The sequence below is a fragment of the Lathyrus oleraceus genome, chromosome 1 (assembly GCF_024323335.1).
Source record: "Lathyrus oleraceus cultivar Zhongwan6 chromosome 1, CAAS_Psat_ZW6_1.0, whole genome shotgun sequence".
NCBI classification, from domain to species: domain Eukaryota; kingdom Viridiplantae; phylum Streptophyta; class Magnoliopsida; order Fabales; family Fabaceae; genus Lathyrus; species Lathyrus oleraceus.
In genome coordinates, this window is record NC_066579.1 from 91,155,153 (window position 1) to 91,182,545 (window position 27,393).

General features: G+C 34.3%; 2 protein-coding genes and 1 non-coding gene across 4 annotated transcripts; 1 reads left to right on the forward strand and 2 right to left on the reverse strand.

Moving 5' to 3' along the window:
- Positions 1–876: 876 nt before the first annotated feature.
- Positions 877–983, reverse strand: LOC127117196 (small nucleolar RNA R71). Its single transcript, XR_007801954.1, has one exon. It is a non-coding gene; the product is annotated as a small nucleolar RNA R71 (small nucleolar RNA).
- A 17,038-nt stretch (positions 984–18,021) lies between these two features.
- Positions 18,022–20,958, forward strand: LOC127118247 (probable protein arginine N-methyltransferase 1). The gene is made up of 9 exons (XM_051048405.1): positions 18,022–18,342; positions 18,478–18,488; positions 18,974–19,129; positions 19,258–19,321; positions 19,438–19,580; positions 19,673–19,760; positions 20,016–20,131; positions 20,219–20,369; positions 20,534–20,958. The coding sequence occupies exons 1-9, from the start codon at positions 18,117–18,119 to the stop codon at positions 20,737–20,739; spliced, it is 1,161 nt and encodes a 386-aa protein (XP_050904362.1). The 5' UTR covers positions 18,022–18,116; the 3' UTR covers positions 20,740–20,958.
- Positions 20,959–23,893: 2,935 nt separating this feature from the next.
- On the reverse strand, positions 23,894–27,039 carry LOC127118256 (uncharacterized). Of its 2 annotated transcripts, none has more exons than XM_051048415.1 (7): positions 26,882–27,039; positions 25,702–25,943; positions 25,477–25,587; positions 25,176–25,376; positions 24,770–24,847; positions 24,478–24,606; positions 23,894–24,364 (listed from the first exon to the last, which is right to left on the reverse strand). In XM_051048415.1, exons 2-7 carry the CDS (start codon positions 25,894–25,896, stop codon positions 24,182–24,184), a joined length of 897 nt encoding a protein of 298 aa, XP_050904372.1. In that variant the 5' UTR covers positions 25,897–25,943; positions 26,882–27,039; the 3' UTR covers positions 23,894–24,181. The 2 variants fall into 2 exon arrangements, with proteins under 2 accessions (XP_050904372.1, XP_050904376.1); XM_051048419.1 differs by having other exon boundaries at positions 25,702–25,905; positions 26,882–27,030.
- Between the last annotated feature and the right edge of the window lie 354 nt (positions 27,040–27,393).

A 27,393-nucleotide genomic window follows, 5' to 3' on the forward strand; every position in this document is an offset into this window, starting at 1 on the left:
AAGCGACAATTCCTGTTAAATTAGTTCTTTTCAAAGTAGGAAACATTGCCCATAAGTAGCTCTACTAGCAAGTACTTAGATTATCAATTGATTACGTGAATTACATTCGACCCTGTCTTTATTAATCTTTACTCAACACTTTACTTTTCATTGCACACTCCAAAAACACTTATTTTGACTGCCTTTGATAAACACCTTAACGACAGATAACGATAGATTGACACTTGGTCTCTGTGGATTCGATAATCTTTTATATTACTCTGACGCGTTTGTATACTTGCGAAAAGCACGCATCAAGTTTTTGGCGCCGTTGCCGGGGACCAATTTCGTCAAATTTCATTTTCTTGTTGTTATATCATTTAGACTTAGGCTATTTCCCGCCGGTCAATGCGAAGAACTCGCAGCACCGGAAGTTTAAGCTTAGTATACCCTCTGGCGGAACCTGAACGTTACGCTCGCGCACGTTTATTCTTTCATAGAATTAAGAGAGCTATGGTCGAAGATCAAAACCAAAGACCTCTTAAGGACTTCGCTCAACCATCTAACGAAGAACCTAGTTCTAGTATAGTAAACCCAACCATCCCAGCTAATAATTTTGAACTTAAACCATCCTTGTTGCAACTAGTGCAACAGAGACAATTTGCGGGTCTCGCTACTGAGAACTCAAATTAACATTTAAAAATATTTCTTCAATTAGCAGATACTTTTAAAACCAATGGAGCTTCTCCTGAGGCAATACATTTAAGATTATTTCCTTTTTCTCTCAGAGATAAAGCCCTATCATGGTTAGATTCCCTTCCACCCAATTCCATTACGACTTGGGATAACCTTAGAAGAGTTTTTCTTGCTAGATATTTTCCCCCGAGTAAAACCGCCGTTCTTCGAAACCATATAACTAGATTTACCCAAAACCAAGGAGAATCGTTGTTCGAAGCTTGGGAGAGATATAAAGAGTTGTTACGAGCATGCCCACATCATGGTTTAGAAAATTGGTTAATCATTCAAACCTTCTATAATGGACTTCATTACAACACAAAGATGACCATCGACGCTGCCGCAGGCGGTGCTCTGATGAATAAACCTTATCCTGAAGCTAGTGCCCTCATCGAAGATATGGCCCAAAACCATCAATCATGGGGAGTCGAACGAGCGACAGTAGAGAAGAAGGAAGCCCAAGGAGGAGTGCATGAACTAAACTCTATAGACATGATGCAAGCTAAAATGGACGCATTAGCCCTCAAGGTCGAGCATATGTGCATAAACCCGAATACTATAGCCGCAGTTTCGTCAGATTGTGAGATATGTGGAACCCAAGGACACCAATCCGCAGAATGCAGTCTATTAAACGAAACCCACTTCGAGCAAGTGAATTACACCCAAGGGAACCCATATTCGAATACCTATAACCCTGGATGGAGGAATCACCCGAACTTCTCCTATAAAAGCAATAACTCTATTCAAAATAATGCACCTCCGAGACCTAGTTATCAAGCCCCAAGATCAAATCAACCTATGCAACCTGTACCACCAAAGCCGAGCCTTGAGAAAATTATGGAAATTTTTATCACCGCTCAAACCCAACAAAACAAGGAGTTCATGAACCAAAACATTCATGTTAACGAATTGATTACTCAGTTAGGAACCAAGGTTGACCAAATAGTTACTCATACTAAGATGCTTGAAACCCAGATCTCTCAGGTAGCTTTAAACCAAGCCCCTCAGACTACACCTGGAGGACAATTCCCTGGACAACCTCAACAAAATCCGAGAGGACAAGCCAATACCATTACCCTACAAAGTGGGAACGCTTATGATGAGCCACCAAACCCAAGATTGAGTGAACCCGAAACTTCTAAGGAATGCACCAAACCCACGGACGAAGTAAAGGAACCAGAGGAATCTGAAAACCAGGAAGGTCGAGATAAAGGAGAAGAACCTAAAGATAAAACTTACGTACCACCCCCGCCATATAAACCACCTATACCATATCCCCAAAGACTCAAACAAACCCAGATCAATAAACAGTATCAGAAATTTATTAAAGTTATAGAAAAACTTCATGTAGAAATCCCTTTCACAGAAGCCATCACCCAAATACCTTCTTATGCAAAGTTTCTGAAAGACATCCTTACCAACAAACGTAGACTTGACGATCCGAAGCCTTTGGAATGTAATGCTATTTCCGAGGACAAATTAGCAAAGAAAGATAAAGATCCTGGAAATTTTTCCATTCCTTGCCTTTTGGGTAATCATGTCATCGAAAAAGCTTTTCTAGACTTAGGAGCTAGTGTGAGCTTAATCCCTTTAGCAGTTTGTGAGAGGTTAAACTTAGGAGAATTACAGCCCACTAAGATGTCACTTCAGTTAGCCGATAGATCTGTTAAATATCCGATAGGCATTTTAGAAGATGTTCCTGTTAGGATAGGTCAGTTATTTATCCCTACTGATTTTGTTGTCATGGACATCAAAGAGGACAATGATATACCAATCCTTCTAGGTAGACCATTCTTATCGACTGCAGGAGCCATAATAGATGTCAAGAAAGGAAAGTTGACATCTGAGGTAGGAGATGAGAAAATAGAATTTATACTTTCGAAATTTCTTATGGAACCTGTGATGGGAGATTTGTGTTATGCCTTAGACATCATTGATGAATGTGTTAGAGAATTAGAACAAAGAGAAATTATAAAAATAATTAAGTTACCATCAACTCTCATAAGGGAAGATGATGACTTTAAGAAACCCTACATCGATGATAACCTTTACGAATGTTTATCCCTTACCCCAGATCCTATGCCATGCCCTAAGAAACCAACCTTAGAACTTAAGGAACTGCCTAAGAACCTGAGATATGAGTTCCTCGATAAAAAGATGAATCGTCCAGTTATAGTTAGTGCTACCTTGAGCCAAAAGGAAACGAACCAACTTTTAGACGTTTTACGAAGATATCCCTCAGCCTTAGGATATAACATCTCTGACCTGAAAGGTATAAGCCCATCCGTATGCATGCATCGGATTTCGCTCGAAGAAGATTCAAAACCCTCAAGGGAACATCAGAGAAGAATAAACCGTATAATGAGTGATGTCGTTAAGAAGGAAGTTCTTAAGTTACTTAAGGCAGGTATAATTTACCAGATCTCGGATAGTAAGTGGGTGAGCCCTGTGCATGTAGTACCTAAAAAGGGAGGCATCACAGTCGTGCAAAACGATAAAGGCGAACATGTAGCAAAACGTTTAGAAGGAGGGTGGCGGATGTGTATAGATTCTAGAAAATTAAATAAAGCAACTAGGAAGGATCATTTCCCTTTACCATTTATAGACCAAATGTTGGAGCGTCTAGCCAGACACTCTTACTTCTGCTATCTAGATGGATACTCTGGATTCTTCCAAATACCTATTCACCCCGAAGATCAATAAAAAACTACCTTTACATGCCCTTATGGAACTTTTGCCTATAGACGAATGCCTTTCGGCCTCTGTAATGCCTCAGCTACTTTCCAACGCTGCATGATGTCAATCTTTGCAGATTACCTAGATGGTATCATGGAAGTGTTTATGGATGATTTCTCGGTTTGCGGATTTGATTTCCACAATTGTCTTGCTAACCTTGAGAAAATCCTGGAGAGATGCGTGGAGGTGAACCTCGTGCTAAATCGGGAAAAATGTCATTTCATGGTAACCGAAGGAATAGTTTTAGGACATATAGTTTCCGAAAAAGGTATAGAGGTAGATAAAGCTAAAATAGAAGTTATAGAAAACCTAAAACCACAAAAAACAATCAGAGAAGTCTGAAGCTTTCTTGGACACGCTGGATTCTATCGGCGTTTTATTAAGGACTTCTCCAAAATAACCAAACCTTTAACCGGACTTTTAATGAAAGATGCTGAATTCATTTTCGATGAAAAATGTAATGACACATTTAACCTTTTAAAACAAGCATTAGTATCGGCACCCATTATGAAACCACCTGATTGGTCAGAACCTTTTGAGATAATGTGCGATGCTAGTGATTATGCAGTTGGAGCTGTTCTAGGACAAAGGAAAGATAAAAAATTACATGCCATTTATTATGCTAGTAAAACCCTAGACGCTGCCCAACTTAACTATGCAACAACTGAAAAAGAATTACTCGCTGTAGTTTTCGCTATAGACAAATTTAGATCTTATGTAGTAGGAGAAAAAATTATTGTTTACACCGATCATGCTGCCATTCGTTACCTATTAAGTAAAAAAGATGCCAAGCCCAGGTTACTCTGATGGATTCTATTGCTACAAGAGTTTGATTTAGACATAAGAGATAAAAAAGGCACTGAAAATGTAGTAGCCGATCACCTTTCTAGGCTAGAACATCTAAAACCTGAACTAGTACCCATAAATGATGATTTCGCCTATGATAGATTGATCGCTAGAGTAGAGACCATTGAAGATAACAACCTAGATCCTTACGAGCATCCCCAAAACTCCTTAGCAATAAGTAACGTACCCTGGTATGCAGATTTCGTTAATTACCTAGCTGCTGATATAGTACCCCCTGATCTTGACTACCACCGCAAGAAGAAATTCTTCCACGATGTGAGAGACTTCTATTGGGACGAACCGCTCCTTTTCAAAAGGGGTAAAGATGGCATTTTTCGCCGTTGCGTTCCAGAAGAAGAGGTAAATAGTATTATCGAGCATTGTCATTCTGCACCCTATGGTGGACATGCGAGCACCTCTAAGACATACGCCAAGATTCTTCAAGCTGGCCTATTCTGGCCTACCATGTGGCGTGATGTCTATGCTTACATTGTCAAGTGTGATAGATGCCAACGCACTGGAAACATTTCAAGACGTGATGAAATGCCTCTAAGAAACATTCAGGAAGTAGAACTCTTTGACGTATGGGGTATATATTTCATGGGACCTTTTCCACCATCCTTAGGAAACAGGTATATCTTAGTAGCTGTAGACTATGTGTCTAAGTGGATTGAAGCTATAGCTGCACCCACAAACGACACTAGGGTAGTAATCAAACTATTTAAAAACTATATTTTCCCTAGATTTGGAACACCACGTTTAGTCATAAGCGATGGAGGATCACACTTTATATCGAGAATATTTGACAAACTTTTAAGAAAATATGGAGTTAGGCATAGAGTAGCAACACCATACCATCTACAAACTAGTGGCCAAGTAGAAGTATCTAATAGGGAGATCAAACAAATCCTAGATAAAACCGTTTCTATTTCTAGGAGAGACTGGTCTCAGAAGCTTCAAGAAGCATTACGGGCCTATAGAACCGCTTTCAAACCCCCTATAGGAACTACTCCTTATCAACTAGTTTATGGAAAATCATGTCACTTACCATTCGAATTAGAGCATAAGGCCTATTGGGCCATTAAAACTTTGAATTTAGACTACATAGCCGCTGGATAAAAGCGTACCCTAGACATTCATAAACTAGAAGAACTTAGGCAATCCGCCTACGAGAATGCAAAAATATATAAAGAGAGGACAAAAGCCTATCACGACAAAAGAATAGTAAAGAAAAACTTCAATGTAGGCGATTATGTTCTCCTTTTACACACTAGGTTACGACTCTTCCCTGGAAAGCTACGTTCAAGATGGACTGGTCCTTTCGAAGTATCCAAGATTCTGAGATCCAGAGCCGTGGAAATCAAGAACCAAACCTGTAGTCCATTCATTGTAAATGGACAAAGACTGAAGCTCTACGAAGGAGGAGACATTCCAGCATACTACTCAAGCCACACCCTGATTGATCCACCAATTCCTATTACTACAGGTGTATAGATTCTAATCGTCAAGCTAATGACGTTAAACAAGCGCTGCATGGGAGGCAACCCATGGTTTTTCTTTCATTTTACTTTTTCGCATTTATTTTGTTTTTATTTTATTTTATCATATTTCGCATTGAGACTAAGATTTGATTGGTTTGTATTTTCAGGATCACTTTCTTAACTTTTACAGGATGCAGGGTTTCGATGACATGCATGTTGCCTATAGAGATAATGCTCAGAGGGAGCGCTACATTGCCTTATATCAGCGCCCTATGGCACCCACACGTTACCCTGATCAGCAGTGTATGGAGGCACTGGGTATCGAGCCTAGTATCCGATTCCTTAGCCACCAGCTCCACTGGGACGAGTTTGCTGATGACTTGAGTAACACATATAGGAACCTGACTTTGGAGTTCCTGAGTTCATTCGACTATGACCCATATTCTGGACCAGATGGGTATACTGTCTTCAGGCTTTTTGGAGTTGAGTACTCCTTCAGCCAGAAAGAGTTCAGCGACCTGTTGGGTTTCCAGACTACTCCTGATGCTATCCCGGAGACACCTATGGGATATTTTCTGGGTAAGGAAGTGGAGAAGTTTTTGAGTGATATATCGGGTGGCGGAAGCCAGGATCCATCTATGCAGCTATCTTATGTCATACATAACCCAGCCTTCAGATATTTTCAGATGATATTAGCACATTCCTTCCTGGGAAGACCGGATGCAGAGACACTACTGAGTGAAGAGGAGATCTTCCTATTATTTTGTGCATCCCAGTCTCGCCCAGTCACATGTGGGAACTTTTTATTAGACAATCTCAGCGGTATCTCCAAATCTACCGAAGGAGTCATCCATGTTGGTGGAATCATCACACAGATTGTTGTCGCTTTAGGTCTGTCTCGCAAACTGTTGCATCTTCGAACCTATTGTGGGTACACGACCATGGACATCGACTTCTGTTTGACCAGAGGATTGATGAGGAGAGCCTCTTTCCACCCATGTCAGTTCCGATTGCTAGTCGACAGTGAGGCTATCCATTATTTCACACTGCCAGACCCTATGATGACCAATGTGCATGATCCAGCGAATTGGAGCTATGCTCTAGAGGGCCAGGGAGAGACCGTTGAAGAACCGAGATCACCACCCGTTGCTGAATACACACCTACACCACCATCTCCTAGAATCACTGTTTTCTCTAATAATCATTCATTGCAGACACCCGACATACGCACCCAGATTGCTGAGTGCCGTAGAGAGATTGCAGAGCTTAGACAGGAAGTGGCGGACCTAACTTTACAGATGGGAGTGTCTGATCTCACCCATGCTACTGAAGCCGATTGTCTATATCAGGAGATCGCAGAGCTCAGGCAGGAGATAGCCGTGCTCCGTGGGTCCACTCAGGAAGATGACACCCATACTACCTAATCTCACCATTTCATTTCATTTTATTTATCTTTTATATATTTCTCGTATTTGCAGTACTCATTTTATATTATCGCATTTGGAATATTATATAAACTACTACTATACATTATTATTTCTATTTTTATCTATATATGTTTTATATTCATTTTATTTGCATTTTAATTTTTCAGTTATTTATTTATTTATATTTAATTTCTGCTTTTGTTTTTGTTTCAATTTCACTTTTTAATTTTGTTTTTACTTTTATAAAATTATGCAAGTCAAAGAAACTAGGAGAATCACAAGACAAATGCTATCCAGACCCCTTAAAGCCAAAAGACAAGAGAAGCCCGAACCAAAGGACCAAAATCTGGCCCAGACAGATTTTGCCTTGTGGCGCCCGCCATAGGACCTGTGGCGCCCGCCACAGCGTCTGTAAATGGTCGGGGCAGATCCCTTTTCTTCACCATTTTTGCAACTTACAATCTTCCAAACCCATTTTTTCACCTTGTAAAAACATCCTTGAACCCACAAAAAGCTCATACTTTCCTAACCACCATACCACACAAATCATTATTCCACTTTCCATTTTCAATTTCATCCGTCGGATTTTGTAAAAATCCAACCTTTTCACCAACCACTTCATCTTCTTCATCCACTTTTCAAGAGCATTCAAATGGAGTTCAACAGATTCATTCTTCGAGGAGGGAAACCGGGGGATCGGCAAAGAAAAATTATTGAACGGTTGCAAAATCGGGAAATTCTCCCGACAAGGTATGTTGACGAAAACTGTCTCTACACTTTAGGTATCTACCATAGCATTTTCCATTTATTAGACAACTTAGGTTTGCATAATTTCTTTATCAACAAAGAACCCACCTATGAGCGGTTGACAGTCGAATTTTTAAGTTCCCTAATTTATATTGTCAACCCTAACACTGCTAGCACAGTTGGTACTGTCAAATTTAGAATGTTTGTTGTTGAATACCAATTCAGTACCGACGAACTAGCCAGCCTGTTAGGGATCCCTCATGGGGAAGGTGCTATTTGTGAGGCCCCTTTGGATTCTGAATGGTCTGTTGAGGTATTTTCCTTCTGGGAGCGTTTATCAAACACTTCCATAAACTCTTTTGAAGGAGTTCTTGCCTCAACTATCCATAACCCGGCCATCAGAGTTTTTAGATATCTGTTGGCATGCATTATTTTTGGCCGGGAGAATCCAAATAAGGTTAATGCTAAAGAGCTTCTATTTTTACAAGGAAGCCTCACAAATAGACGTATTAATTCGGTCCCGTTCATGCTTGCTCATATGATTTTAACTTTGAATAAAGCGGGACCGATTTCTTTTGGTGGATTGATTACGTCTATTGCTCGGGCACTTAACCTGAACAATGAGATGGCTACCCTAGACCTCTTACCTCCTCGCACAATTAACTTAAAATTTCTGAGAGACATGAAATTGTTCCGTTCAAGGAGAGAAGGAGGTTATACACTTATGGTTCATGGTGTAGCCATCTCATCTATTGTCCTACCTTGCACTAGACGTACAGATATACGAGATGAGAGGAATTGGACCTACGATTTAGATGCTCCACCTGTTTTAGGTCCTCTTCCCCCTAACATTCCTGATGAGGCGGGACCAGACACTGATGATGAATATGATCGGCGAGAGAGATCTCCCGTACCCCATGTGTCCCCCCATCATCCTTCACCACCACACACCGCACCATCTTCTTCTTCTGCAGGTACCACTCCTGGCTTCTATATTATGGAGGAGATGTGGCGTGACCACATGGCTAGAGAGCAAAGGCGCGACGACTTACTCTCTACCATCCAACAACAAATGACGGATAACATGCGCTTCATGCAAGAGTCGCAGCGGAGGACAGACAAGTCCTACGATACTGTTCTACAGTCCCTGCAAGTGATCACCGATACACAAGTCCGTCAACAACACTACAACCAGAGACACATGGCACTAATTGAAGCCACTCAAGGTTCCATTATAGGTAACCTTCGAGAGGTGAGGACCGCTCAGGATGCCCTGCAGGCGAGGACGGATCAGAGAGACCGTCGTCGTACCCGATCCCGTCGTCCACCTCAGGATGGCGAGGGCACTAGTGGTCAGCAATAGGTTGCCAGGTAACTCTTCCCTTATCTTATTTCGAAATATTGGGGACAATGTTCGATTTAAGTGTGGGAGGAGACTCTATCGTCTTCTCTTTATTACTTTTCCCGTTTTTCCTTTATCGCTTTTTCTTTGCTGTTTTTAGATAGTTTATTTCCTTTTAGTTGTTTATTTTGCTTTTTAGTATAATGCATGAGTCTGACGAGTCACCAAATACAGTAGATCTTTAGTACAATCCTACCTCCCCATACCTTTAGCCCCACCAATTTTTTTTTTGCAAAAATAGTGTATTCCGAAAGTTTTCAGGTTTTTAAGACATGTTTTGAGTAAGGATGCGGTGACTTGGGAGAACTTTGCGAAACATCAGTATCTATTTTAACACCATAGACTTCGTAAATATAGGAATCATTCCCGAAACCCCATATACCATGGCCTTAATCATCATTTTCGTATAAGTCCTTAGTAGTTTATCTCAGCAGTCAGCTCCGACCTACGCATCCTCTACGTAGGGGACCGATGCAAATAAGTGAATGATCCAGAAAAAAAAATATAAAAGAAAGCAAAAAGGCAACTCCGGTATAGGTGACCCTCAAAAAGTCATTTAAACCAAAGGATTGTAAAAATTGCTAGAAAAAGAAAAAGAAAAAGAAAAAGAAAGAAACTCACCCGCTATTAGTTGGTTCAAAGGTATCTGGCACTGAACTCGGTAGGGCGGATTACGATCCGATCCCCCACAACTACAGTTGGGTCCAATAAAAAGGTTTACACATATTTATGTGCCAGAAAACCCATGCTCAGATCATAATCACTAACAGGCCACTCTACCATGAAGCATGTACGGATAACGGGCTTAATGTGATTGCGCCTGAATGAAAAGGACACAAAACGAGATGAAGAGGCAGGCCTAGGTATTGTGGGATAATATGGGTTGGTTAATATAGGAATGAAGTTTATGTCCGTATCTGCGGATTAGTGTCATCATGATACCCTTAGTTCACTCAGTTAGTACCTACCACTGCATCCCGACTTGAACTTAGAATTTTTACCTGAAGCACTTGTTTACACCAGTTTTTCTTTTATGAGCTTTATAATGTTTTGCTGGAGGAAAAGCAAAGGTTTAAGTGTGGGAGAGTTTGATAACACTGAAATTTACGTATTTTCGACTCCGATTTCACATGCATTCTAGTTGTTTTATTGTCATTTTGTTGTGTTATTACTGTGTTTTCCTTTGTTTTCAGGTTTTTACTTTAATCGGAGCCCCGATCGAGAAAAGGAGTGAAAAAGGGCTAAAAACCCTAAAATTCAGCATTTTGTGCTTATGGCCTACCCAATGGCGGGCGCCACAGACCAAGCCATGACATGTCAAATTCAACTTCCATCAACTCCCACGTTTTCCCATTACTTCCACTAAGGCGCCCCATTTTGTGCTTGTGGCGGGCGCCATGGCCTTGTGGCGGGCGCCACAAGAGGAAAAACGGTTTCCTCCTATTTTCAAGTTGAAGGGCATCCAAGTCATTTCCATCTTTTTACTTGCTTATAAATAGAAACGCGAATTCACTTTTACAATCATCCAAACTTAGAGCAGAGGCAAACTCAGAAGCAACTTTGTTTCACTTAGGCATATATTCAGTATTTTATAGTGGTAATCGCTTCGCATTGGAGTGTTACCACAATTGTGTAATCAAGTCTGTGATAGAGTCTGTAATCGAGTTTGGAGCACTTTGGAAGGAAGTTAATCCTGCCGCCATTTTCATTTCCGCATTGCAATTTACTCAGCCCTCCGATTGGAGCAGTTTTTTATTACTCGCCTTTACTTTATTTATTTTCCGCACTCGCTTTTACTTTATTTATTTTCCGCACTCGCTTTTACTTTGTTTATTTCCCGCACTCGCTTTAAATTATTTATTTCCCGCACTCGCCTTTACTTTATTTATTTCCCGCACTCGCTTTAAATTGTTTATTTCCCACACTCGCTTTAAATTATTTATTTCCCGCACTCGCTTTAAATTATTTACTTTCCGCACTCGCACTACTTTTATTTACTTTAATGCACTTTTACTTTACCATGTCTAACTAAATTTAAAAGGTTAGAATGTAAGGATCGTAATTGAACCAGTAATCCGTACAATTGTTCGTAGAAACACTTAAGGGCTATTTTAACTTTCAACTTAAGTTTTCCCGCACTTCAATTCCGTTGGGTAAGATCGAAAGCCGTCCAACGTCTTTTTAAACTTAATTGTTTTTAACTATTTCAAAAACAGCGAAAGCGCTTTGTTTAGTTCATTAGGAGATTTTAACATTATGAAGAAAAGAGATTTTAAAACTATTTTCGGACGCGTTTATAAGTTTAGAGTCTGGTTCGTAAGAACCTCTTTTGGTTAAGAAATCCAGGTTACAATACTTTTCAACTTAGTTAAGATACTATATTTCTTAAAATAGGTTTACTACTCTAACGCAATGCGCGCCTTTTTATAAGTGACAATAAGAGGGTTTGATTAGGGAGTACAACTCGGTTCTGAATACGCGAAAGCGACAGTTCCTGTTAAATTAGTTCTTTTCAAAGTAGGAAACATTGCCCATAAGTAGCTCTACTAGCAAGTACTTGGATTATCAATTGATTACGTGAATTACATTCGACCCTGTCTTTATTAATCTTTACTCAACATTTTACTTTTCATTGCACACTCCAAAAACACTTATTTTGACTGCCTTTGATAAACACCTTAACGACAGATAACGATAGATTGACACTTAGTCTCTGTGGATTCGATAATCTTTTATATTACTCTGACGCGTTCGTATACTTGCGAAAAGCACGCATCAGCTACCAATGATATTCTTGTAAACTCATCTACAAACGACACAAAATAATTGTTTCCTCCAAGTGAAGGTACTTCAAATGGTCCACAAACATTAAAATGCACTAATACTAAAGCATGCTCTGCTCTTATGGCTACTTCTGATGCAAATGGCAATCTAGGTTACTTGTTTTTCATGCATATCTCACATGACTTCTCAGACTTCACAATCTTGGGAATGCCATATACCAACTTCTTAGAATTCATATGCCCTAAGCTTAATTAAGATGCCCCAATCTCTGGTGCTAACTCACTGTCACCTTCAGTGCCTTCTGCATAAGACATTTAGTTCCAACTGTCTCCATATTCACCTTGAATGTTCTGTTGCTTTCCTGCTCATATTATATAATCAACTTCTGATCATAATTATACAACTTCAAGAGATTGTTCTTCATATTAATTAAGAAACCCTTCTCAATAATATGACATACACTCATCAAATTACTCTTTATGCCAGGAACATACCAAACATTCTTAATCAGAACAATTTTACCATTCTTCACCTTGACTTTGATATTTCCCATACCTTCAGCATTGATATATTTATCATCAACATATCTAATTTTTTTTCCTCTTTCCAGAGTCAAAATTAACCAACCATTATTTATTTTCAGTTAGGTGATTTGAGCAGCAAATGTCCATATACCACCAGTCTACCAAGTACACACTATCAGACTCAGAAGCCATCAATATCACAAGTTCATCATCATAATCTCCTTTGGCTATGTTTGCTTTTTCTGACTTCCTTTCCTGGTTTGATCAACAATCATCAGCGAAGTGGCCAAACTTCTTACAATAGTAGCATTGAACCTTCCTCTTGTCATACTTATCCTTGCCCTTCTGAGCACTATTCTGCCTTTCAGAAGTTGAGGTTTCTGACTTATGAACACCATCAAATTTCTTCCTAGATTATGACCAAGACTGCTTATGATATTTCTTACAAGAATCTGCTTTTAGAGCCTACCGCTCTACCTTAATTTTAGAGTTTCTCTCAGTCAGACACAACTCTTGTGTCTTTAGATTGCTTTGCAACTCTCCAATTCTCATAGTACTAAGACCATTAGAATGTTCAATTGCTATAACAATGTAATCAAACTGAGGAGTAAGAGATCTAAGTACCTTCTCAATGATCTTTTCTTTAGAGAGAGTTTCTCCACACGACTTCATTTATTTGTGATCAGAATCATTCTAGAGATGTAATCAGATACCTTTTCATTATTCTTCATGCTGAGATTCTCATACTGCTTACATAGAGACTGAACTTTCACCTTCTTTGTTGATGCATCACCGCCGTAGCACCATACTAGTGTGTCCAACGCAACCTTCATCGTCGTCAAATCATCGATTTTCTCAAACATGTTCGCATCCATACATTGATAGATGTAAAACAATGCCTTTAGATCCTTCTTCCTCGGATCACGTCGAGCATTCCTCTACGCATCTGTTGTATTTTCCGGAAGTACAACCGAAACATAATATACGCATTTGAATCATCAATCGATTCCAGTTCTTGCCACCGAACACTAGAAGCTTAGTACTCAGATTACCATTTTCTTTCATCTTCAACCTTGTGCAATTCACTAAGATCTCACCAAACATTAGTGTTTTCCAATCCTGTAGAATCAAGAAATATGATTCTGTTACAATTTTGCTAAAAAATTCAACACGGATTCAAGAAACAAAATTAATCACACAACGCCTCATGTTCACTTGTGTTTCCATGTGTTTCCCTGTAGATCTGAACCAGAGCTCTATATACCAAATTTTGTTGCACAAGATAAAGAAAATAAAGATGAAAGAAGAGAGATAATTGAAATTACAAACTTTCACTACTCTTCAAAATAGTTATAATAAATGGTTACACACTACTCTATTGATAACTACAATTGTTTATATACACAAACAATAATTCCACGTAGGCGAAAAATGTTAATCTACACTATTTAGGTTACACTTAACAAAACTAATACTACTCCTGAATATGAATTACTTCTAACAGTAATCACCTTTCTTCATCTTCTTATGATTATCGGTTACCATTAGATAAACATATAAAAAAAACCACTCAACGAAGTTCAACACAAAAAACTTCAATAAAACACAATCTTTGAATAAAGAACCAAATAAAAATGACAGCTTTAAAAATCAAAGTTTTTTTTTACGACTCAATTGAGAATTAAGAAATAAAGCTGATTTTTTTTGTAAGATGGTATTTCGATTATGTTAATGGGTCAAAATTGGATTGAAGATTAATGTTGGTTAAATGGAACAATGTCTTAATGGAAGAGAAGTATCTTTTCATTCATCAATTTCCACATATTTTTTCCTACAACACTAAGATTATGGGTTTAGGATGGATGGATGCTTGCCTTCTTTTCCCATATAAATTTATCAGGTATTTTAAAATTTAAAAAATCAATTTTAGTGTCTGTTTTTCCGTCGCTAAATCCGCCACTAAATGTTAATGTTATAAGAAATTTGTCATATAAGCAAAAATTAACGATATTAATGTCATTTGGACGGAAATGACTAGCTTGATACATTTTGTAAAATTGAGAGATCAAAATAGTCTTTTTAAAAATTAAAAGATCAAATTGAATCATGAATATAAGATAAGGGATTAAAACTCTAAATTGTTTTTTCTTATGGTATTACTTAATAAAAATCAGGATGAATGAGGTTGTTTAACTAATAAGTATTAGTTGAATTAAATGATAACTCAATTAATAAATACTATTTGAGTTAAATGGATATAAGTTGCTCGTTCGTGGATCTATAACTAGGGGTGAAAATAAATTAGGTTGAGTTAGGGTTTTCCAAGCCTAAGTTTGATCTGTCAAAAAACCCGAAGCCTAAGCCTGACATGTAGCTTGTCATAGGCTTATTTTTAGGTCTGAGTTTGTCATTTCGAAGGTCTGATTAGTCTGTTAACCTACACAAAAACCTATTTATTTTAAACATATGTAAATAGACAATTCAAATAATATTTAAATAGACTAACAAACTAAAAAATCAACGAGACTAAAAGTTTGTTTGTATTTACTTATATATAATTTATCTATTATCATAAGTTTTGTGAGACTATTTGTTTAAGAGAACTTATGAAAATAACTTATGACATTGTTAATAAGATTTTTCATCTTATTTTCACAAGTTCTCCAAGATAACCAAGTTTTATTTATCTATTTTAATTCAAAGTATAAAACATAATATAATGATAATAAAAAAATTATTCTTATTATTTAAATAGGTCTGATAGATTTTTAAAAGATTTTTTATGGCCCAAAATAGACTTTTTAATTAAATAGGCTTATTAAAAAGTCCAAGCCTTTTCTATCTAAAAAAAATGTAGACTATACCGTAGGCCTAGGGCTGGAAATGAACCAAACCAACTCGAAAATAGTTCGAGACTCGATTCGATTCGATAATTAATTCGTTGGACTTGGTTCATGAACCAAATGAGTCGAACTTGAGCTCAAAACTAAGTTCGTAAAATAAATGAGCTGAACTTGAGCTATGTATAGTTCGACTCGTTAGGTTCATGAGTCGACTCGGTATATATATATATATATATATATATATATATATATATATATATATATATATATATATATATATATATATATATATATATATATATATGTATATATATATATATATAATATTTTTAAATCATATATCTCAATAGTATCATTTAAAAAAATAATGTATAGATTTTAACCTTTTAACTTATCAAATTAAATATTTTAAAAAATACTTGTGACATTTTTTTATACAAAGTAAAATACTTCTAACTAAAAAAAAAACATAATGCACCGTGACTTTTAATTTTAAAGTTTCATTTTAAACTACTTCTAAATTTGATTTTTAAACTACCACTTTAAAAATAACGTTTTTTAAATATTGTACCATTTAGATGATTTAATTTGTATCCTTTTATATTATTTTTGACTTTATTATTATTATTAACTATTTTTAAGATTTTAAATATGCCCATTTATTAGTATTGCATTTTCCAAAAGCAAAACCTTTAGTATTCCTTTTTAGATTTTAGGTTTTAGAGAACTTCCTTCATCCTTCATATTATGTATTTTCAGTCTTTGTTCTCTATTCTGAAGAAAAAAAAATTTAACTCTTTCTTTCAGATTCAACAATTTTTTTCAATAGAGGTAAATATTATTATTCTCATCATCTGATTGTTTTAGTAGCTTTGTCATTTTTTACTGTGTTCTGAATAGGTTGAATATGTTCTTGCCATTCCAATATCTACTGTGGCTTCGGAGTCAACCTTTAGCGTCGGAGGGAGAGTTATCGATTCATTTCGAGCTTCTTTAAGTTCATCTACTGTCGAAGCTTTAATTTGTGGTGGTGATTGGCTTCGAATATTGCATGGAATTAGGAACAAACCTAAGGTAATATGCTCTCTTTTGATTATTAAGTATAATATAAACTTTTAAAAATAGCATTGATAATTTTTAAAACTAACTTCTTCTTTTTATTAATAGGTGGAGCAAGTGCAAACAGAAATTACATTATTCCCTTGATGATAAATGGAGAGCTATCATGAGTGAGATTGTTGTATAATTAACTGTGTATTTAGTCTTTATTACTTGTTAGTTGTTAGCATCTCATACAATTAATAGGGTGTTTAAATCATACCAGTGTTGTAACATAAATCTAGAAATTTCATGAATTTAAAAAGAATTAATCATTTAAAGTACTAATATTTGTTATATATGAGGAACTAGTATTGTGTTAATTGTGGTATATTTAAAAGGTAGCTGCAATGTATATTAATTTGTGAACTTTAATATGGTGTTCAAACCATACCAATGTTGTAACATAAATCTAGAAATTTCATGAATTTTAAAAAAATTGATTTAAGGAACTGCTATTTGTGATATATGAAGTACTGATATTTGTGATATATTTTAAAGGTACGACTATTTGTGATATATTTAAAATGAATTTATTTATAGAAGTAATTGATTTAGCATAACATACCATGATCATGTTGTGTTGGTATGATATATGAATTTAATTGACTTAAAAATTATCCTCTTCCATCTGGCTGGTTATCCTTTCCTTACTAGCTATGACAATAAATCAGTTGACAGTTGGTGTAATGAAGATTGAAGTTGAATAATCATTTTGTGATGAGAATGTATCAATTTCTAATAGCTTTTGTTCTACTATTTTATTATATTTGTAATAGTTTTTGAGACAGACTTAAACTCAAAAAGAATAGTTTTTGAATTAGACTTTTAAATTTATCTCTTGAAAGCTTTATTTTATTTTAATATTTTCCCTTTTAAAAAATAATTTAAAATGTCAAATATAATAAAAAAAATTAAACTTTAAAAAATGACTTTTTAATCCGTGAAGTAAACGAACTGAACCTAACGAGTTGAACCGAGTTGTTCAAGAACTTAAAACGAGTCGAATTCGAGCTTAAAAAAAAGTTCGTGTCGAACTCGAGTCGAGTTTCGAGCTAAACCAATTCTTATCGAATCGAGTCGAGCTGACGACGGATTCAACTCGACTCGACTTATTTCCAACCATACGTCTCTCTTAGTCGTCGTGACCTATTTCCATTCCTATCTCTAAAACAACATTTAATTATATATATAAATACTAACATATATTTTTTATAAACTAGAGCATTGAAACAATTGAATATGTTTGCTCCTTAGGAGAAAATACAAATCGTTATTCTTAGGCTAGAAACTATTTAACTTGATTAAAACATATGGATAATTAAAAATAAAAAAAATTAATTTAATGTAAAAAAAACTATTTTTTGTGAATGTGATAAAATAATGAATCTAAAATTGTAATTAAACCAAATATTTAAAATAAAAAGTTAAAGGTTTTATACAAGTTGGTGGGAGCGACGTTGATAAAACCTAAAAGCTAAAACCCTAATTCTGCAATTTGCATTCTGTAGTTTATGGGTCGGCGAAAAACCAAGAATCAAATCAACCAAGAGAGTAACGACCACACAAACATGGACACCACCACCAACAACAACCATCTTCGATTCCAGGATGCTGATGAAGTTATCGAAGATGCTGCTGAAACTTCCAACCTTGACCAATCAATGGGTGGTTGCGAACTTGATGATTCAAATGACAAAACCAGCGCTGATTACTACTTTGATTCTTACTCTCACTTTGGTAATTTCAATAAAGTCACAAGCTTTTCAGTTTTCCCCATTTTTTTTTCTGTTTTTTTTAATTAGGGTGTGTTCTTTTGTATTTGTTCTGAAGTAAATAAACTTGACAACTAATTATGTTTGTTTGTTTTTGCAGGAATTCATGAAGTAAGTGTGTTTAACTCGGATGCAGCTTTGTCTTTTGGTTCAAGTTCAATTTATTGTTTGTTTTTGTTTTGTTTTTGTCTTTGATTTGCAGCTTGTATAAACAGTTATTGGATTTATATATAAATTTTTTTCAAAGGGCTGTGTTGTTTTGACACAAAATTGTGTTAGCACAGTTCAAAATCATGTTATATTCATTAATCAACTACTGAGCTTAATTAACCTCATATTTAAATGGTTAACCATCCAAATTGTTGTCTACTTTTGTTGTCAAATTTGTGTGCCAAAATATCAATGATGTGTTAAATGTTTTGCATTATGTTATTAAAATGATTTATATATTTCTTGTTTTCTAGTTGTTCAGAATTGGTTTTACTATGTTGTTAATTTTTCTGTATCCTGCTGTTTATTGTATGGGATGAACTTGGGATGCGTTCTCTTATGCTTGATGTGAAAAGGTATGTGCTAACCTGTTTTTTGCGCCGTAGGAAATGTTGAAGGACACTGTTAGAACCAAGACATATCAAAATGTTATTTATCAGAATAGGTTTTTATTCAAGAATAAAGTAGTTCTTGATGTTGGTGCCGGAACTGGGATTTTGTCACTATTCTGTGCCAAAGCAGGTGCAGAACATGTCTATGCCGTAAGTTTCTGACTTTCATTTTATTATTTGTGTTCTTAGTCATGAACTCGTGATGATATCTGAAATTTATAGATTGTCATGTATCTCGACGATTTTCAGCTCAACCATTTTAAATTTTGCATATTCAGGTTGAATGCTCTGATATGGCTGACATGGCAAAGCAGATAGTTGAAACTAATGGTTACTCTAAAGGTAGTATACCATTGATAAATTTGTATTATTATTGTATATTGATTTTTCAATATATTCCCTTTTGGTGGAAGGATTGATTGTGAAAGCCACTCACTATAATTACTATAATGTTGCAGTTATAACTGTTTTGAAAGGGAAGATTGAAGAACTTGAACTCCCTGTTCCTAAAGTTGATATAATCATTTCTGAATGGATGGGATATTTCTTGTTGTTTGAGAATATGTTAAATTCTGTGCTCTATGCACGCGATAAATGGCTTGTAAGTTACAATACAGTTATTTCATTATATATTGCATGTACTAGAATTTGGTGAGAATCACTTTGACACTCTCTTTCCTTCTTTTTGCATAGGTGGATGATGGCGTTGTGCTACCCGATATAGCAACCCTCCATCTGACTGCAATTGAAGATAAAGACTACAAAGAAGATAAAATTGAGTGTGAGCTATTTACCCCTTGCTAAATATGGTTATGGTTATGAGTCTTTTATACTTGAAAAATGTCCAAGCCAAACTTATTTGCCTCCCAAACTGAAATGCAACTTTCTCGTGTTTTATTTTGAATACATAGTTGAGATATTGATGCTGATATCTGCTGTTGAAATCGTTAAAATCTCTAGCTGTTTATAAAAACAGAAGCGGCATTTGAGTCATTAGGTGTTTTTAATTTAATTATGTTTTAATTTTCCATACCAGTTTGGAACAATGTATATGGATTTGACATGAGCTGCATCAAGAAGCAAGCCTTGTCAGAGCCTCTTGTTGATACAGTTGACCAGAATCAGATTGCAACAAACTGTCAGCTACTCAAGGTTGGTTATATTATATCAGCTCTTATGATGCTTTTATGTTTCGTTTTCCATCAATTGCAAAGCACTGACTAGTTCATCTCTGTTCAGACAATGGACATCTCAAAAATGTCTTCAGGAGATTGCTCATTCACAGCACCTTTTAAGCTCGTAGCTTCTCGTGACGATTTTATTCATGCTCTCGTGGCGTATTTTGATGTATCATTTACAAAGTGTCATAAATTGATGGGCTTCTCAACAGGTTAATTCCTTTATTCCTTAGTTCTATATATTTGTGGTATGGAACATTGTTCTGAGAATTGGTTGCTGAAAACATATATGCACGAGTTCTTTCAACAGTCTTCCTATTTGTCGTCCGGTCTTTGTTGTAGATTAACTTACCCTTCTATGAATATATATATGCAGGGCCAAGATCACGAGGTACACATTGGAAACAAACAGTCCTATATCTGGAAGATGTCTTGACCATTTGTGAAGGGGAGACAATTGTAGGGAGCTTGACTGTTGCACCAAATAAGAAGAATCCGCGCGATGTTGATATAATGCTAAAGTATACATTGAATGGCAGGCGATGCAATGCATCGAGGGTTCAGTATTACAAGATGCGTTAAATCTTGTTTTCCTAATGCTCTCAAGTTTTGTGAAATTTTGAAAACAATTTGAAGCTCTGCCAATTAAGAATTGTAACTTAATTGTATTTTCATTTGAATTCTTTTTTCATATTTGTGCCCAATTCTGTTCTGATCCTTCTGATGAATGTAAGAATGAAATTTGAAATTCTATTTATTGTTACAATTCATTTGATTTCCAGAGGATGATTTCATCAAAAATGTTGGTCTTGGCACTTTGCTCTTGTCATTATTTGTGTGCTAATCATATTCATCTGATAATTGCAACACATGAAAAAGAGCAATTTTCTAATAACGACAATATCTGAGTTCCTTTGTAAGTGTATTTTTTAACAAGTAATTTTCCTTTTTCAGCTTAATGTAAAGAGAGCAAAATATTATGGGTATGTTTTTAACGAATAGAGAATAGTGGATCAAATCTATTTCTTTTGGCTGATATCTATTTGAATAGATTTGTGTATTTATAATAAAAAATCAGAATATTTAGTAAAATTTGTGGTTAAACTATTTTATAAGTATGTAATGACATGTTTAATTAATATTTAAATTTTTAAATAAAAAAGAAGAGATGTAAACTAAAGATAAAAATTTATAAGCACTAGGATCAATTTTGGATGTTCTATTCAAAATCATATTTTTATTCAAAATTGTTAATTTTGAAATCTCTCAATATATTTTTTTAGGTCTTCCTTCTTAAATCTCTCTTAATATATCTTTTTAGGTCTTCCTTCGTCTTCGTCTCTAATTGTTTGATCTTTTTTATTCTGATTTATTCTTTTATTAATAAAATTTACAAATCTTCTTTCTATATGTCTAAACTAACATTGTTCAAACGCTATTGTCATTTCTAAAATTATCTTGCATAATATTACCATACATTTAAAGTAAATTTTCATTTTTGTTGCATTTTATTTTTGGATTGATTCTTAATTATCCAATATTTTCTTCTATAGTATCACATATTGTTGTTCGATAGAATTTTTCCTTCAGCTTGAACAATAATTTTTGTCACATAAAATCTCTGAGATCTCCTCAATTTGAGTCACTCATCTTGAATTCGTTGGTATCTCCTCAATTTGAGTCACTCATCTTGAATTCGTTGGTTTCCATTCTCTTATATTTCTTAATCATTATTCTGCGTGACTTGTGGGATGATATGGTCTCCAACTTTTATCTTCAGTTAAAAACGCTTCTCCTTTTGTTGAAATTACATTTTATATACTCAGTCTTACTTTTGCTTAGACAAAAGTAATATATTTATAACCCTCGTCTCTAAGTCTTCAATCTTTTATTTGAATCCTCCTCTAACTATCCAAATATATAAATATATCAACCGCAAAAAACATACATCTGAGTATTACCTTGGATGTGTTCCGTAAGTATATTTAAAATTAAAGTAAAAAGATAGGGGTTTAGAGTTGAAACATGGTACAGTCCTATTGTAATTGGGAAATCGTTCGTCTTAATCCTGAGTCCACACACTAGTCAATATGCTTTCATGCATATCTCTGATAGCTAAAATTTAGACAATCCTAACTCTTTTCTTTTTTAGGGTTTTTTCACAAAATTTCAACGAACTTTATCATACATCTTGTCCAAATCAATGTAAATTAAACGTAAATTTTGTTGAGTCATATAATACTTCTCCATCATAGATGGTAGTAGATAGATCACTTTCATGGTCTACCTCCTATGCGTAAAACTAAATAGATTCTCGATGACTTAAGTATATTTTCTTAATCTCAGTTCAATCATTTTTTCTCAAAACTTCGTATTGAGACTCATAGATTTAATTCTACTATAATTTACACAAATTTATATATCATTTTTATTCTTATAAATTGGAACAAAAGTGTTCCTTTTTCATTCATCCAGAATTTAATTTAATCTCATAATTTCGTTAAAGAATCTAGTGTGCCACTTATTACTTCTATGTCCAATAATTTTTCACACTTCAATAATAATTTAAAATAATTTATAAAAAATAATATAGTCAAAATAAATTTTAAACTCGAAAAAAAATATGTTACGAAACAAGTCTTATTTTTAATTGTATAAACTTATAACATTTTGTCTCATAATAGGGGTCATCTTTCCTATTTTAATGTATCTCAAATTATTTATTTATTTAAAATATCAATATGATATTTATTATTAATTTTTATTAATTTACCCCTATTTATTATATTTTAATTCATATAACTATTTCAATATCTATTATTAATAAAGTTATTTTTTTAAATGATATTTATTTTATTATTAAATTTAACTTAACTAATCATTATTTAAAAAATATGTGAATTTTTTTATAAAAAAATCTATTGTGAGACGGAGGAAATATAAATTAAAAAAATGTCATTAGCAAAAAGAGGTATTATGAAACTAATTTATTCTTTTATAAAAAATCTACGATATGAATTATAATTATAATTTTTGAAACTTATCTTTCTTAAATAACATAAAAGACAAACATGAAGGAGCATACAACATGTAATAATATTTAATACATGAGAAGTTAAAAACACTTCTAACAATATTATTTAAGGTTTAAGATTTATAGTAGATTTTATTTAATTATTATTGATAAGTATTATTTCTCCGTCATAATATCCTTATTAATTATCGATGATTTAAATTAATACTTATGTTAAATAAAATAATAATAAATTAAGAATATTTATTGAAAGATACAATTAAATTAAAATCAAAATTACATTAATAAATAAAAATGATAAATATTTAACATGACACCGGATAGAGTACAATTTAAATAAACAATTTAAAATATATATTTTGCCAATGTGTTTTATAAAAAAACTAACAAAATTTAATACAATCTTAAAAATTGGAGAGTAAAAAAATATAAACTTAAATTCTTTTTTTTTATACTTGTTTTAGTTGATTTATTTTAATTTATTTGATTAATCAAATTAATTTAGTGAAATAAATTATTATTAAATTGATTTGTGACAAAAATATGAAAGAGATGTAGTGGGATAAGTGGGGTATTATTTAATTAATTAATATTTATTATTTAATTAATGTGTGAGTGAGATAGAGGGTTTCTTTAATTAAATTTGGGATAGAGGACTACCGTAATAGAGGAAAAAATGAAAAAAAAAAAAATACAATGAAGTGAAGAAATTCGGATGTAAATTGATGGTCAAAACTTTCAAAAAAAGAATGTCATTAAACATCACTGTATTAAGCCCTCTTACATAATTGCCTCACTAATAAAATACATCTAGATAACAAAATCCTTGATTGGAATATGAATCACTCAAAGTTGATAATGTAAAATTCTCTTTTGATTTTTCCAAATATTCCTATGTCCAATCTATCTTGGGTTGTACCTGAACCAAACATTGTGGAAATGCCTTGAAGATCTTTCAGACCAGAAGATGCAGAGTGAGTTTATGAAGCTCTAAAGCTCTGATTTCGAACTCTTCTTTGAAGCGGTTGTCTTCTTTCCCTTCCACCACTGTTGTACATGATACGAAGCTTTGGTTGCGTGTTTCTTAAGAGTAGTGCTTGTGTCCACCATTATTTTTCTTATTTTCTGCTTCCAGTCATCGTTTTTCTTTTCTGTTGATCTCAAAACGTTTCCCTACAAGTTGAAATTTACTCCAAAGATGAGTTTTTCAAAAACATTTTAATTAAGTCAACGAAATCTTTAGAAAAAAAATTTTCAATCACTATGAATGAAATAGATAGTTGTACCAAATTTGAAGGAAAGCCTTCGTCCTCATCGTCACTCTCATCCTCATCATTTTCATTTTCAGCACCGAAATTTTGCTTCATTAAATCCTCTCTTGAGTACATTTTCATGCCGGGTGCTCCTGGCATGCCCTGAAGCAGAATTAAATAAGATCATAAGGTATTTACCAGGATATAATAAATCATGTAAAAGAAAGGATAAATCTCTTTCTTTAATCTTACTTTAACTCAGATGGTAGAATTTGCACATAATACTCTTTTTGAGATATAAAAAAAAGAAGAAAAGTTAAAATACCTCCATAGATTTTAGTAGCTTTTCCATTTCGGCTTCCTTAGCAGACTTTGCAACAAATGGTTCACCTGGAGTCCTATCCTGTAACACACAGAAAGGACCTTATGATGAAAACTAATGCAAATAGATCTAAGGGTGAAACTGAAATATACCTAATTCAAACAACAATACTAGGTGCATGAGCAATTAAATTCTATAAGGGTGACTTGTCCCAGTGCTATGAGCAAATACCAAACGAAGGAACAATCAATGTCTTAAAAAATAGATAGCTATGCCAAAAGTAAAGCATGATATTTTATACAGAGTAAAGAAGCAGCAGTATCCACAAAATTAGTACTACTGAAAAGAAGATTAAAGATATTTATCACAAATTTACAATCAGGAGCATCAAATTTCATATTATAGTTACCTTAGGGACAGGGGGTGGCTTGGTATTGCATGCTTTACTAAGGTCTTTGCATAGATAATTGAACAACGAGTCAATATCATGCTTGGATGTATATAAATATTCAGCAATGTCAGTATCAGAATATCCCATAACATCCTGACAAGCACGCGCAATTGTCTTGCATTCAGAATCGCACTGTCCTTCAGAGTCATGTTCCACCAGCTGATAAACACAAAAAATGGCATAGCAATGTCAAACTAAAAAAAAAACAATAATTCCAGAGGCCATTGATCAGACATTTTGGATAGTTGGATCCTCTTACCTCCAACCTATCTTCTTTTTCTACGATATCTATACGCAATATCCAATCCGCTTCAACTTTTTTCAGATTGCAAACATTCTCTGCTATCTCAATGATTTGGTATTCCGAAATCTAACAATCAAAAACAAACAAACAATTCTAGACTCTAGTTCATACCATCCACACGAAAAACCTACAATACAATAAAGCAATTGACAATAACCCATAAATAAACAAAATAGAAACCTTTTTGGGAGAAATCTCAGCTCGCTTGTTCTGAACTTGCTGATACAACTGTTTCGCGAGTATCTCACAAACTTGACACTTTATGTATGGTACGTCCTCCTTTCTAGCGACTGCAACCAGTTTTTTTGAGTGTGAGAGAGGAATCCATGTTGCAACCACCAATGATACAACTAGAAACCAAAACACTCCCTTCATCTTCTCAAACTATAGCGTGTCCAGGACCACGGGTCAGCGGATGCAAACTATTTAAGAAATAATTATTATCATGTGAAGAACGAAAATATATATTCCAATTTAAACCAACTTCTTTGAAAGATGACTGACCAAACACTGAATCAAACACCTTGTCAAATTAACATAACACATTGTACATTTCAAACAATTTCACGAAATCAAACACCTTGTCAAGTAAACACAAGGTACATTGAAATCACCACATATACACCAAATCACATAAACACTGAATCACAACAATTCCAAACCCACATACAACAACAACAACAACAACCACAACCAAGCCTTATCCCACTACGTGAGATCGGCAACGTGGTTTAACTTTCGTCATAATGTTCTATCCAAGATCATGTTTCTATCCAAATCGTTAATCTCAAGATCTTTCTTAATAATAAGAACTCTTTCTAAGTCTTCCTCTTCCTCTAATTGACTTCTCTCCATCTATCTGATCTACTCTCCTTACCGCAGAAATTTAAAAAAAATTACAAGGATTAGTGCCCACTCGAATCAAACACCACATCAACTCCGATTACTTCTCTCACAAGTGAAAATTTAAACTTGAAACCCAACATCAAGGGAGCAATTTATCTAAACACCCTAACTTGGCCTAAGTTAAAACTCTCCTAATATACCCTTTATTAATACAACATAAGAACTTGTTCATCCAAAAAAGAAATTCAAACTTCAAAAAGAATCAAATCATTAAAAGTTTACATTTCAAATTAACGTAAAGTTCATATACCAAGTCCATTTCTTGTACTAGGAATTTCAAATTTCTCATATTTCCACAAGAAATTATTGACTGAACCAATTAAAGCAATCAATTAGCTATTTCAATCCCCAATCATGAAAAGCAAAAAACAGATTAATATTGATTTATAAATCTAGGGTTTTGTTAAAATAAAATTGGGGAAATTGAAAGGGTAATGGATAGAAGAGAACAAACCAAGAGGAGAAGCGACGGCAGAAGGTTGGAGTCCGACGGAGGGAGTGACAGACAAGGAAGAGAGACTCAAAGTTTCTTTAAAACTTACTTTTTTTTTTTATTTGTCCACGGAAGCACGAAAATAGTGAGTCCCATCTTCTCGACCAATAAGAATCAAGATAACACGTAGTATTCTTTTAAATCAAGATTCAAAATTTCGATTTTTCCATCGATAATAAAAATCCATTTTTTCTATAGTCTATGTTGGAGTCAATACAAATGTATGAAAGTTATATTTTATTTGGACCTTCATCCATAATTTTTTAAATTATAATTTTCATCTCAATTTTTAGATTCGAAAATTTGAAAATTTTGTACCATTTACTTTAGTTATTTTTTATTTTTATTTATAAAATAAAATAAGGTGAAATTGACTTTGACACGTTGATAAAAGTAATTTTTTTAGAAATTTTTACACAAATAACTCAATATTTCAAAAAAAATCTCAAAATAACCAACTTTTAAGATTATTT